The 15,369-nt window shown below is 40.3% G+C and overlaps 1 protein-coding gene across 1 annotated transcript; it reads left to right on the forward strand.

Annotated features, from left to right (window-relative positions):
- Positions 1–4,006: 4,006 nt before the first annotated feature.
- LOC126402888 (thyrotropin-releasing hormone receptor-like) lies at positions 4,007–10,665 on the forward strand. Its single transcript, XM_050065210.1, has 3 exons — positions 4,007–4,105; positions 7,189–8,022; positions 9,540–10,665. The coding sequence occupies exons 2-3, from the start codon at positions 7,246–7,248 to the stop codon at positions 9,936–9,938; spliced, it is 1,176 nt and encodes a 391-aa protein (XP_049921167.1). The 5' UTR covers positions 4,007–4,105; positions 7,189–7,245; the 3' UTR covers positions 9,939–10,665.
- The last annotated feature ends 4,704 nt before the right edge of the window (positions 10,666–15,369 follow it).

Consider the following 15,369-nt stretch of genomic DNA (forward strand, 5'->3'; position numbering starts at 1 on the left):
ACATTCACCGGACCTGGCAATGCTTATCCAATTTACTGACGATATTTTATTAAGCTAGCTGCTTGGCTTCAGGGATGGGAATGTTGGCCTGTCAGTAGGGTTTCTGGATCCAGCCACGGAGTAGTGATACATTTGATAGCTAAAGTAAATACGCCCGTCCCTAAGTACTATCTGGTATTACTCCAAGTAGTGCTATCCCTGAGCGTTACATATATGTTGTCCCAATAGGTCATAAGCTTTTGACATGCCCAGAATGAATGGACATAATTTGCCGACACCTCTCTGCATACCCTCCAGCAAACTCTACACGCAGAAGCATCAAATTTACATGTTATATGAGATGTTATAAAGAAGCGTACAATAAGTTTCCATCTGAATTCTCTCCATGTGTTTGATCTGGTGACCATGTGGGACCCTGAAGAGATCTTATTCCAGGTCCGCCACTTTGGTATTTCAACAACTATTTAATGGACCGCTGTGGCATTTTCTACAGATATAGTTTGGTCTCCAGAGGATGGATCTTACTGACTTTAGTGATCCTCTGACTTTTCCTCTAGCACCACAATGAGGTTGATATTTGTGGTTTTGACTCAACACAATCGCCATAATTAATGTTGCCATTGTAGGTGTCTGCAAACCAGAGACATGTAACACTTGTACATTGTTATGTGGAGGAAATGGTCAAACCGTTTCCTTATGTTTTAACAATACTGTGGTTCATGTGTGGTTATGTTTAGGCACAAAGCACTTTGTTATAGATAGGGTTAGGGTTGGGCTGGCATAGATCATATTTTGCTTTTAAATACCTGCTTTTGATTCCACAATCACAGCTGGAAATGCCGCTGATGTCTCGGCATCATGTCTCTAAAAAACACCTGCTTTTGTTGGTTTTTAATAGACTTCAGTTTGGCAGCAGTCATGCCATAGGTGTCACACTATCCACCATCACCTTCACAATGACAAAGTCAGCTGTCCCAAACTGGCTCAGTGAATGTGCCACACAAAAGACTTAAAACAGGCATAATGTGTTAAACTAAGATTAACTTAAATAACCAGGTCAGCAAAGTCAGTAAACCTAAAACAGTGGTGCAGGATAGATGTCTGCTGTAGGGAGAAAGTGAGTGAAAAACATGAAGGAGCTTTAATAGCCTGATAGGCCCAGGTGAGCTCAATCAAGGTAACGACCTTCCCACCTCAGCCACCTGATGAGGTTGGCTGGAACATCCTCAAAGGCAGTGGGAGCAGCGTCATACAGCTCATATACATGTCATCAGAACTATGTCACTTCAGAAAAGTCGATATAATATATATTAAATGTACATAGTAACATACATGTAACACAATGCCAATATTTTCTTCTGGTGACTGGGCTGTGAGTGAAAAGTCTCAACAAATAATGGATGGACTGCTTAGCTTTTGTAAAAACATTCATGTTCCCTTCAGGATGAAGTATAATAACTACGCTCGTATATTAGCTTTTAATCTAGCACCATCATCAGGTCAAAATTTCATTATCCAGTACTTTAGTTAATGATCAAATATCTGCAAAACTAATGACATTCCCCATCACCATCAGTTGTACTTTGTCTTTAGTGCTGATCACCATGCTGACACACCAAACTGAGATGGTGATCATGGTCAGTAGTCCGTTTGATTGCTGATATTTTCTGACTCACAGTGCTGCTGTGCCAAAGTTCAGCCTTGCAGAGCTGCTGGAGTCAGTGGACTCATCATTCACTGCTCTTATGCTGTTTAAGTTTCTGTTTTTGCAAAACTGAAGATAGAGCATCCTGTGTAATAAAACCTTTTCCTGTGCAGGCGTGTCAGCCCCCGACAACGTCTTTCTTAGGCGCTCACACTCAAGCCCGTTGTGGTTTTTATAGCTGTACCACCACGTCTGCTGAATTTGCATCCCCCTTGTTTGTGTGTCTGCCAACAGTTTTTTTTATTTCAACCCAAATGTCACAGAGCTCATGTTTTACTGTATATTTTCTGTACAATGTGTGCAGTGTTGTCTTTCTTTTGTGTGGCTCAGCATAAACCCGTGTGTTATTTTACCCCTCAGCCCCACTAGATGCCACTATGGTGCTGTAGACAGTGAGTGATACAACCCCTCCTGTCAGGAAATGAACAGCAAACGATTGTCTAATTTTTTGAATATTTTATTGGCCTAGATGACTTTAATAGATTAAATGAATCTGTTTCATGAACATCCACATCCAATAATTCACCAGCCTATTTTAATCAGTTTGCCCTTACTAAAAGAAAAGGAGAAAAAAAATCACTTCCTTTCTCTGAAAAAGTCCTTTGCATTTTATCACCTCCTGCTTAAAACTCCCATGAGCCCTCGGGAGTTTATTTTAAGACACATCCCAGAATAATAATAGAACACCTCTTTATCATCTATTTTTAATTCTGACTTTCTGTCCACTCTGTGGTTGACTCAGAATTCGGCAGCCTAAAGATGATACACAGGAATCATAAATTATTCATGTGTTTTCTGTTATCGTGAATTCTCACATCAGTGTGTCACAGCTCTGGGCTTGTTGTTGTTGGAAATGCAGTGAACTGAAAAACTGATTATTCTTAAAATGTAAATAAAATGCACCTCTTAACATCCAGTTTTCCCATTGTCTTTCTTATAGTAGCTTTAAGGTTAGAAATATCAACTTATACCCTATCTGAGAGTATGGCACAGTGTATATTCTGTATCAACGTGTTCCAGCTTACATTGAAGCCAGATGATGTTTATTCTTGCTGAAAAATCTAAATATTCTAGGTTTAATTTTAAATACAATGCCCTAAAATTCAGCCTGGCATGTTTAGTACCTTNCATCCAGTTTTCCCATTGTCTTTCTTATAGTAGCTTTAAGGTTAGAAATATCAACTTATACCCTATCTGAGAGTATGGCACAGTGTATATTCTGTATCAGCTTGTTCCAGCTTACACTGAAGCCAGATGATGTTTATTCTTGCTGAAAAATCTAAATATTCTAGGTTTAATTTTAAATACAATACCCTAAAATTCAGCCTGGCATGTTTAGTACCTTTAGAAACTTTTGGTTCTCAGCTGGATCTTGAAATGAATGAGCAAGTTTTGGATGCACAGCATGAAAATGAGCACTAATCATCATATTTGTTCGGACACAATGCAGGATGGGCTTCTTAGCATGCAGCAGATCAATCAAACAATTACCTGGACAGAAACTGCTCTGCTGGATTTTTCTTCTTCGTCGTCTTTGAAGCTGTTATCTATTCATTAGAGGAAGCCTGGTGGACTGAGCGTTCTGAAACTATTTGAAATGATGAAAATGTATGCATCTGTCATGCATTAGCATTCACACTGTCAGTCCTGTCCACAGAAAGAGGTTTAAAGAGCTTTCCAAGCACAGAGTGGTTTGTTAGGATCTATTTAAATCTATCGTAGCTCTGAGAAAAGATTTTCTGGACGATCGGTTTTGATGTTACTTAATGTTTTCAGCCACTGGGAGCAGGTTTTAATAGTATCAGCATCCACCGTACAATCAGAGTGCTGGAGGCTGTGAAAGCTTTCACAAATCTGCCTCAGAGGAATAGCATGAATCTTAATCTTATGATGTGTGTTCCTATTAGTGCCTCGAGAGACTTTTCGAATTCTACACTTCTGAATTTGTGCGAAACCAGAAAATCCAGATGAAGTGTTAACTAAGTGATGTCTGCTAGTGGCAAAAAATGTCTGCTTCGTAATTAGTGCCATCTTAATTCAATGGCTGAACACTGCAGTGGATGATGTGTTGAATTGCAGGCTACCTCCTCTGTTCTCTCAATAATTACAGGGCTTATGGTCACAGCCATGGCCTCAGTCGTTGACATGACGTTCTGAGCTTGAATGGGGAGGTGGAATTGATTTCTAAGTTGGTGGCTGTACAAGGCAGTGTGTTGCAGTGTGGATGTAATGGTGTGTGATGTGAAGGAGAGGGAGGGGTGCACTGGAAATACAGGGAGAGGGAGAGAGGGAGGGAGACATGTGGACGACTGGAGGGGCTCTGGAGAAAGAATGAGCATTCATTCGTGCACCTGAGTGCTGCTGCCATGCCAGAGTGAGAGCCGCCTCTTGCAAATGATGGTAAGCTGCCCCTTTTCTTCTCTTAAAAACATTCTTCATTCTTTCATGTTTATTTACCCTCGCACACTTTGATTTTCTGCCTCTGAATCATCTGTAAATGTTTTAGCAAATTATTCCTTCTATACAGAGATGTAAAGAGGGACGGTGATGCATTTAAATCTTTTTGCTGCAGGGATAGTCTGAGTTTTTTGGGAGAGCAGGGGATGGTCTTTCATTAAAAAAATGTGTGCACAGTGGGTCGTTAAGATACACTTTATCATTCACAGAGGAAAACAAAGGCTTAACTTTTCCCTTCACAGTCAACTTGCTAATGGGACCAATATGTCAGTTATGAGAAACAGAATACACATGGATGTTTATGGATGTTAGTGATTAAATGTTATAACTACCAGCAGTCACTCCCCCACCCCCACTCAACCCTTTACTTTAGTCTGCATCATAATAGAAAGTTAAATATAATGTTGACCTATATTAAAATTCAGGTTAACCTTTTATTTGGCATCTCTTTGTTCTGGAGTGTGGCTGGAATATTCATAATTTTGTTGTTTTCCATGAAGTTGGAAATTACCAATTCCACTTTTAATGTGAGCTTTGGAAGCTGTTGTGTAAACTCATCAATGTATTAAACCTGCAATAACTTATTGGAAGAATGAGTGCTTTTTTGGCCACTTGGGGGCAGCAAAAACAAGCTGTAAAGACAACACTGACATATTATCACTTTCTGAGTTGATATCAGGCCCCTAGGAGGTGCGCTGGGGTTTGAAGCCAATTTTCATAGTGGCTTAACAGTGGAATTACAACATCTAGGTCCATCATGTGATGCTGTTGGGCCCAAAAAAGCTTTTTCCTGTAGATATACATTGGGAATGAGACGTCTGTAAATCAGCGGATACATTTTTTTGAGTGTCACAACCCTTGTGACATGACTTGTTTCACTCTTGGGATTTGATCCATTTATTCTGATAACAATTTGAAAGTCTAAAAGTCACACGATTGAATAATTTCAACAAGTTAGCGAAGGGCTAAACCAGAAATTAGCTGCTTGGCTTGCAAAAGTCTGTGATGCACCTGCTCTATGAGCCCCACAATACAGAGGATCTATCTTGGCTTCCTGCGCCACTGAGCAACTCTCATAGGAAAGAACAGGGCCCCGCCTAAATCGCTGTATCCAGTTCTCTTCATACATCCATGGTTGACTGGAGAACTTGTTGGCAAACAGTTGCTTGTTTGCACCTACAGGAGCAACATTATCATTCAGTCTTGTTTGTGGCCACCTGATGAATGTAAGTCCAATAATCACATTGCCCACATTATGTTACAGTCATTTCGCTCACACTTTTATCCAAAGCGACTTACAATAAGTGCAATCAACCACTGGATACAACCCAAAAACTGCAAGAGTCATGCTAGTACATCAGCTGTAGAAAATATGAACTGCTCCAAGCACTACATTTTAAAACAGTAACAGAGAAAGCTATTGTTTGCTTGTTTGTTATTTCATTGACCAAGGTGCAGTCTAAACAAATGAGTTTTCAGTTTGTGTTGAAATATATGTGTGGAGTTTATTCCATCTTGTGAAGGGCTTATCGCTTGAGTTAAGTATACTCTCAATCAAAAAATATAAAATGTAAGCCTCCTTCAAAAACAATCCAAGGCTTGTAGGGTTTGTGCAAAAATGTGTATGCCTTTATTTTACATGGCAATATAGATTAAAAAGACCAAGGCATTGCAACAGTGTCATGACCCTTATTAAGACCTGTGAGTCACAATGCGTTAGTCTTTTTAATCTATATTGCCATGTAAAATAAAGACATTTTAATTTAAACCCCAGTGTGCCTTGGATTTGTAACCATAATTACTGCACATATTATATTTTGGGGTTATATTTTTATTACATAAGTTACTGTGTTTTTAGGTACATTATTTATATTTAAGTAGTAATAGATTCAGTAACTGGTTAATTATTCTTTCATTGTCATTTAAAGTACTTTGTATATTGTTTCATTTGTATTTTCATGTGCGGCGTTTAAGTGGAGTCATTGTGTTCCCTTGGTTATAAGCCAATTGGTTCCTACCTGCCCTTGTTTTGTGTGGACAGGTATGGGTGATACAAGAGCTTGACAGTGAAGGGAAGTTGCTGTACCCCCAAGTTGGAATGTGTTAGTATTGTCTTGTCATGCTGGTAAAAATTAAACAAAGAGGAAGAAATAAATGTTTTAGCCCAGAAGAACTGGGGAACACCAACAATCAAAAAAAGAGGATTTCAGATTGTTTTTGAAAGAGACTAACATTTTATATTTTTTGATTGAGAGTACACTTCACTCCTGCAATGAGCCCTTCACAAGATGATATAAACACAGTGCACCTCAAGTATCCAAAGAGCACCTGTATGTGGCTACTACTAGTCACAGCAGTGCATCTCCTTTGTCTTCATGTGTGGAGTTTCTGATGTCCAAATGTCAGGACCTTGTTCCACCACTGAACCAGGACAGCACTCTCTTTGAGCTCTGTATTTGGTCTCCACCAACTCCTGAGGGAAATATCTGTCTCTTTAGCTGATAAATGCTCAACTGTGTTCACTAGATAGTCGCTTACTGTGTCTGTCTGCTGTTTGGTGCTGAGCAGGTAGTGCACAGGGGGTTATTAGAGCTTCTTTTGCTAAAACAGCTGCCTAATGAAGCTGAAAATGATGCTATGGGAGCAGTGCAATGAGAGTGAACCAAAATAGTACACCAGCTCACTATAAAGGTCCAAAAAGCTGAGGGAAGCTGCAGATTCAGGTGATAATTCTCTGTAGGTTTGTCAGTACACGCGATGTCTTTCACATTGTTTTTAGATTATCATTTGATTTGTTCATACCATAAAAATTTAGAGAGGGCGTTTCAGTTTTTATTTTTGTCCCTTAGTCAAGGGATCAGCCCAAGGATCAATATGAATAATGCAGGGAAGTGTTTTGCTTTTCCCCCCATTTCATATGTGCTTTCCCAATGTTGAAACAAACCTACATCCCTCCAAACCCCCTCCACAGCCAAATCCTTTTCGCACAGTCCCTACCTATTGTTTCTCTCCATTTCTGTCTTTAGGATTCTTGTTTTGTGCCTCTGGAGATCAACTGAATTGTGGCTGCAGGACTTGACACAATGGAGAACAACACAACCGTATTTCAAGATGCCACTCAGGTTTTAAATCTGACAGAAATACCTCTGAACCCTCTTGAAGAGCAGGTCATAACAATATTTTTGACAGTACTCATCTGTGTAGTTGGGATTGCTGGGAACATTATGGTGGTGCTGGTTGTGCTGCGCACTAAACACATGGTGACCCCGACTAACTGCTACCTCGTCAGTCTGGCCGTCGCAGACCTCATCGTGCTCCTGGCGGCAGGGCTGCCTAACATCTCTGATGTTGTAGCCTTCTGGATATACGGGTACACGGGATGCTTGTGTATAACTTATCTTCAGTATCTGGGCATCAACGTGTCGTCCTGCTCCATCACAGCCTTCACCATCGAGCGATACATCGCTATTTGTCACTCCATAAAGGCACAGTTCATATGCACCGTCTCCCGGGCCAAGAGGATCATAGCTGCCGTCTGGATCTTCACCTCACTCTACTGCATCATGTGGTTCTTCTTAGTGGACACAGATGAAACCGTCTACACCAATGGAGTGGTCGTCACTTGTGGCTACCGTGTCTCCAGGAGCTTCTACATGCCGATCTATTTTCTGGACTTCACTTTGTTCTATGTGATCCCTCTCATTGTGGCCACTGTGCTGTACGGGCTCATCGCCAGGATTTTGTTCATGAGCCCCCTGCCCTCGCATCTGAACGACAGAGCTGGAGGAGGGTCGGTTCACCAGGGTCACTCCAACAGCACTAACAAGGCCAATAAGGGTGCAGTCTCTGCAAGGAAACAGGTACTGGACAGGCTGATACACACGATTCATTCATTTCCAAATCTTGATTGTTCCCTCAAATTTATCGTTCTTTAACATGGTCAAAAAAATCTCAACAACTGGTGGATGGTTTGTACAAAAGTTCATGGTTCTCAGAGGATGGACCCTACTGAATTTAGTGATACCCTTACTTTTCCATTAGCTTTACCATGAGGATGACATTTCCGGTTTTGAGTGCAATGTCTTTGATTCAGAAAGTCACCAAAGTGCAGTAACATGGTGATCCTTTGACTTTTCCTCCAGTACCACTGTCAGGTCAAATTCTTTGGCTTATGACCAAATACCTGCAAAACTGATGATATTCCCATCAATTTCAGCTTTACTTCCTGTTCATAGTATACCTCCCAAACATCAGCATGTTAAGCTGCCAGTATGCTTCTTCTTGCTGGTCAGATGGTTGAACAGCTTTCGAAACCACCACAGTTTTCTGACATCAGAATTTGGAGGCTGTGCACGGCAATTTTCTGAACTTTACAAAACCGACAGTTCGACACACACGCAGTCATTTCGCACCTGCTTCTAACTGTAATTAGCCGGCTCTGTGGAAGTAAAAATAGGGTTTGAATTTCTCTCTCAACCTTGCTTATTTCATGTTTCACAGCACTATTTCTCTCACTATAGATGACAATAAATACATTGATAAATTCACAATAAAAAGCCTACTTAAGGGAACCTAAATTTACTAGCATTTCGCTACGAGGCAACTCAGCAAATGGCTTACAACACTGAGGATAGCTATCAATAAGTACCGGGAAAGCAAAAGCTCTATCTCCTTCCTGTTTTGGTTGCACAATTGTTGACATACTTGTGCAGTAAATTCGAATTACAAATTGAAAGCAAAGTTTATAGGGAACCAATCTAAACGCTGATGGTGTTGTTCTACAGCTATTACACTGTACAATCAACATTTACCTTATAGCAATAAGTTAAAAACTTGTCTGTCTCCACTTAATACCAATTACCTTTTCCATGACGGCTGCCTTTTTACCCCACCCTTAAATATGGTTGTCCAGGAAACAGCCACAAACGTTTTTGCCTTCTGCAGCAGCATGACCTAGGCTGTAGCATTGTCATAGTTGGCATGTTAGCATACTGATATTAGCATTTATCACAGCTGGCACAAGGACAATTCTACCCACTCTGCCTTACTCTGCCTCTGATTGGCTTACCCTGACATTCTTGTCCTAACCCTAACCAATCCAACCAACAAAGGCAATCAGCTAGTCAGAGGAAGAGTAGGGCAGGTCATGCCTTCGCCATCCTAGGCAACACAAATTCGTGTCCTGAGGTACAGCCTCACGCTGAGCTTAGCATAACAGTAGACTCTTGCTATGAGACAGCCTCTCCAACATTGACATGATGTCAAACATATGCCTGTAAAGATAATTATAAGTTTACTCTCCCTCATTAAAACCACATTATACATCTCTCTTGTTCCTTGTTTCCTTGCTCCTCTGTCTCTGTCTCTGCATCAACAGATAACAAAGATGCTGGCTGTGGTGGTCATCCTCTTCGCCTTGCTCTGGATGCCTTACCGAACCCTGGTGGTGGTCAACTCCTTCATCGACCCTCCTTACACCAACACCTGGTTCCTGCTCTTCTGTCGCATGTGCATCTACACCAACAGCGCAATCAACCCCATCATTTACAACCTCATGTCTCAGAAGTTTCGCGTTGCCTTTAAGAAGCTCTGCAAGTGCAACTGGCAAAAAAAGGAGAAGGCGGTGGAGTACAACGCGCCGATGTATTACAGCGTGATGAAGGATTCGTCCCACGAGAGCAACGAGCTGGTCACGGAGCAGGAGGACGTGAGCGGCCACACCAACAAGAGGCTCAACGAAACAGATGATGACGCAAGCACGTTTAGTGTTTCTTAATAAAAGCTTTGATGAGTTTGTTGGCTTCATTAGAATTAGGAAATTATCTGTGAAAATCTTTTGTTTTAATGTTTAACGTTGCTGTTATTTCCACCTGTTAGAAAAAAAAATGATTTACTGACCAACATCTGAAGATATTCCTCTTGTTTGCAGGTTGTATTTGTGGTGTGGTAGTTGTGGTACTTTTGCATCAGTATTGTAACTGTGTTGTAAATATAGTATGTGAGACCAGGCTTTAATGTACCTCACCCTGGGACATAATGTGCATCATCATGTGCATTACCATTACACATAAACAAGTGGTTCTTTGAAGTGTTTTTGGAAATATTGTACTCACATGAAAAGAAGAATGACTGGGAAAAATAGATATTTAATGTGACATGTAAGATGCTGTGGTTGCATATTTTGAATTTATGTCCAGACTTTTTGGTCCAGAACACTGAACTAAACAAATTGTCAGCATAATGTGTGTCTAGATAAGTACACTCATGGTTTTTTAATGGTTACACTCTCAGGCTGGAGTGTACTCAACTGTATCACACACAGTTCCACAGCACTGATAATCACACAGTCATACATATTTATCTTTTCTTTTAACACTTGTTTGTACATTAATCTCATTTTAACAAGACAATATTTACAGTACAGACAACAACAGAGAGAGGTTTAATCAAGCTGCATCCACCAAACTATTCTGGTATTTAATTAAAAGGTTTCATTGGTGAGGTTTACCTTGGTGAAGCCAAAGAACCACATTTCTATGAATAAATTAAAATATTAATTAGAATATTATTGACAATTGAATTTTTTAGCCACGCACCACAAAACCTCAACAACTGTTGGATGGATTGTCGTGACATTTTGTACTGATTCACAACTCCCAGATGATGAATCCTGATGTTTCTTCTAGTGCTACCATCATAGTTGAGATTCGAAGTTTTAAAACACTGTCTTGACAATTGACATATTCGCTGGATTGCATTAACTTTGGTTAGTGCCATGCATGGCCGAGTAGCGTGCCTAGGCAAGTGTATGCGTTTGAACTCTGCTCAGCTGAAGCTCAAATGCACACAAGTGCTCAGGCAAACCCCGGGCACGCTAGTCATAGGTGGAAGAGTCTTATATCGTAATGTTTCTTTTGCAAAAATGCATGTGATTGGGGAAAGAAACTTAAATTATACTGCAGGCATTGTGAGAGAGTTTGTAAACAGGACTTGTTTTATTCTCAGGAGGCATGCAAGAAAACAAAGTTCCTTTTACAAATTGAGCCGAACACACAAAATGGTAAAAACGGTCATTTTGGGGGTGAAGTATTTTTTTGAATTTGTACCATAATTTGGTTTACAAACCAAACACCTGCAAAACTGACGACACTTCGATCAGCCTCTGTACTTTGTATGTAGTGCTAATTAGCAAATGTCAGCATGCTAACGCATTGAGCTAAGATCATAAACATGATCAACCTGCTAAACAGCAGCATGTTAGCATTGTCAGTTTGGGCATGTTAGCATACTGGTGTTAGCATTCAGCTCATAGCAGCAATATGCCTGAGTACAGGCTCACAGAGCTGCTAGCATACCTGTAGACTTTTACAGTGTGTCTCAAATCACATACTTCCATTAGTACACTTCCATGTAGTATACTGTGTGCACTATGTACTGTATTTATTGGCGTAGTGCACAAATTTCGACAGGGTAGTGTTGTCTCAAACCAAACACGGCCATTGTGCACTTACCACAAATGACGCTAGTTAGCAAACTAGCATTAACATTCGCATTATCATTCATGGTACCAAATCATTACAGACTGCTAAATTAACCCAATAGACATACTGCTGGCTTATACCCGACAACAGTATAGTGGTGCTTAGTGCAAAAAACACATTACATTTGTACAATGCAGCGACGTTCACGTTCGTCCTCGGACGCCATTTCCAGTTTGAAAAGTGGTCCCTCCCCTTCCGCTACGTAGCCAAGATGGCGACCATTGAGGGCGAGAAGTGTCTGTCGTTCCAAACTCAACTTTTTGACCGTTTTGAGTGCACCATCCGGGTACTCATATGTACTGCATTTTATCATACTTCTGAGTGTGAGCGCACTTATGCACTCAAAATATTAAGTGTGATTTGAGACACAGCATTAGTCTTATTTATCATAAGCATGGCATCATATACAGTAGGTCAACAGCTGACCAGCTAGACAGCTGAAGACTAGCATGGTTTGGATTTTGATAGGCTAAATAGCTCACATAACTTGAAGCCTCTATAGCCATGCTCACCTACACAGATGTTCCCACTTATCTTGACCTCCTCTCAGACCTGTGTGGGCTACACACTGATTAACATCTCCTTCACTCACCTGTTAGATTTGTTACACCTGTTACTGTTATTTTCTTTTTTAATAATTCTTATCATTTGGGCTATTAATGCCTTTATTGGAGTACTGATGTTAGGGAGATGATAGCCAGAAATGATGGAACAAGATGCAGCAAAGGTCCCAAAGGGCTGACACAAACTGTGGGCATTGAGGTTTCTGGCTGGCACAGAAAAAAAACAACATGTCTTTCTCCTACAGTACAAATGAAGCTAAAATATCCCAGATACAGTCGCTGCCATTATACACTAGTGACATCGATCAGAGCCAGAATCTATACAGTAGCAATTTCAGCAGTATTGAGCTTCTGCTCAGACACCTGTCCGACCAACTGTGAGTAGCGCTATTGATTACAAGCCCACTGATTGGCACACAGAGCTCACAATCATAACGTCAGACACCCTTTTTATAACATCAAATTAATTAAACTTAGCAGAAAATGAACACTTGAATAAACAACAGTGTGGTAAGAGCTACATAAAAGCTGAAAAAAACTGTTTGACGGGTACCAGTTTGTAGTCCGATCTGCTTACATGGAAGGAATGGGGCTTTTGACTTACGCTGTAAATGTTTTGGCTTCACTTTTGGGAAGCTGTCACGTTGTCCGTCTTTATTACACAGTCTGTGTTTGGCACTTTGACCTTTATAAGTCAATAAAGTTTACTGACTTTGTGCAATTACAAGAATAGCTCCATCTGATTTCCCTTGAGGTCTAATTGGCCAGAGTAATTAAAAACACCTGTGTGTTTGTGCTCTAATATTGAGTGTTTTAGATCTCAGTAATAATGTTTTTTTCTTCATACACGAAATAACTTATTTCACTCCTTGAAATTGTCACCAGGTTTACTTAGTATCCAAAACACAAAACAATAACAATCCCTCAGCCCCAAACCACTGAGATATTTTCTGTCTCTGGAGGAACTCTGTGGTATGGGAAAAGTTTCTATCATTAGATTTCCAGTTTGCCAAACTGGGAGGAAGGAGGTAATAACTATGGAGGCTGTGATGGAAAACAAATCAGTTCCAATTCAAAACATCAGCCGAGTCAGAGAATGAGACTTACGCTGTCTTTTTGACGTGCAACAAATCTGACAGCAAGTGCATTATAGGATAAAATATTGTGATGTTAATCGTTGCCAACAAGTTAGCTGTCTCTGTCGTCTTACTGCTGTTGTCCTCATCATCGCTGCACGTCTCTGCCTCTCAACACGTCCATTTCTCCAGACCCGTGTATAAATCCCTTTCACTATCTGTTTTATGTATTTATCTATTCAGTTTATTGTGCATGTTTGACATTTTGTAAACAGGCTTTGTAGTTTCATGTGGATTCCTTTTACAGCCCTAATAAATGCATACATTCTCTTTATTCATGAGCGTTCTGTGTGTGGAATTAAAATAAACCATGACAGCATTCATCCAGTGTTTCCTTTGGAAAGTGGAGGTTTAATGTAGATTTACATAAACTGAATTAGGACTGTAGAACACATGTTTTCGTACAGCATTAGTAAAAGCCTGAATAGAGATCAGCAGATGGAACATTTCAAGCACACGTTTGCAGTATAATTCTCTTTTGTTTTGGTTTGCACTGATCAGCCTATATCTTAACATGTTTGTTTGAGCATATCACACCTTTGTTTGTTTTTCCTTTCTCATGTTGCAGATCTAAATTGAAAAATTCATGCTCAAGGCTAAACACCTTAGCATGTAATCAGATGTATACAATAAACAGAAAAACATGGGTCATTAAGAGAAGGAGCTTCTTTAACCCTCTAATGGAGGGACATGTTCTTTGTCACGTCGTGAATATTGTACAAAAGCATTATAGTCCCTTTGGATATTGTGCAGGCCGTATGGTGCTGATAAATTTCATACATGGAGTTTTCATGATGAAAGAGATGCCACAAAGGTCGAGAGAAAAGTATCACCGACGGCAGAAATACACACTCACAGAGAGACCTACAGCTTAACATTTGCTCGTGGCTCCAGCAGCGGTTGATATTTTTTATTTTCAGCTCTTAGATGTGACAACATGATCAATAATATATTGTTTCTGAGGGGGAGGGGTCTGTTTTGTGTTGCTGTTTGTCACAAAGAAAGATACCCACTGCTTCAATTGAAGGACTGTTGGTGCTTGCTGAGTATTTTTGTTAGTATTTATTCTTTATTCTTTCTTTGGCGGCACGGTGGTGCAGTGGTTAGCATTGTCACCTGACAGCAAGAGCATTCCTGATTCAAATCCAGGGGTGGGGGATCCCTTCTGTGTGGAAATTGCATGTTCTCCTCATGTCAGCGTGGGTTTTCTACGGGCGCTTCAGCTTCCTCCCACAGTCCAAAGACATGCAGGTTAACTGGTGACTTTAAATTGGCCGTAGGTGTGAATGGTTGAAAAAACAGAAATTACTGACCTATTAGAAGACCTTGTTTTGTTGTTTTTCAGCCCCTTTTTTAGCCTATTACACTGCACTGCCTGATAGGCTGCAATAATAAAATGTATTATAATTCCCTCTACAGCCTATTCTTATACATATTTCTGTATCATTATGACATTGAATATTATTTCTGGCCTACACAATTCAAGTAGCATTTTAATAGGCCTATCTATAATAACTATTTTATACATTAATATGTTTTTTTTGGCAATTGCAATGATTGCAATGAATTGTGCGTTTTCAAATCAGTGAAGTCTGCACCCTTAGCAGACTCTCTGAAAGCCTACAGTAAGTCTGCTTGAGGCCCCTTGTGGACTGGTTGAATTTTGGATTTGGACAGCCCTCAGCACTCCCAGACTTCCAGGGAACACGTCCGAAAAGTCCACAAGTCTGCAAGTCTGCAAGTCTGCAATTGTGTTGAAGTGCGGACATTTGGATTCAGCCAAAGTCCTTGTTAAGAGGTGGTTGAGGTGGGTGGATGGGTCAAAAAACACAGGATGTTAACTCAGGAGACTTGGGTGCATGTCCATGTGACACTAAGGGCCTGTTTATACAGTTCCGTATATTTCTGAAAACGGGTATTTATCTTTGCGTTTGCACCTATCATTTACACATAACCGGTGTTTCAAA

The sequence above is a fragment of the Epinephelus moara genome, chromosome 16 (genome assembly GCF_006386435.1).
Source record: "Epinephelus moara isolate mb chromosome 16, YSFRI_EMoa_1.0, whole genome shotgun sequence".
NCBI lineage: Eukaryota > Metazoa > Chordata > Actinopteri > Perciformes > Serranidae > Epinephelus > Epinephelus moara.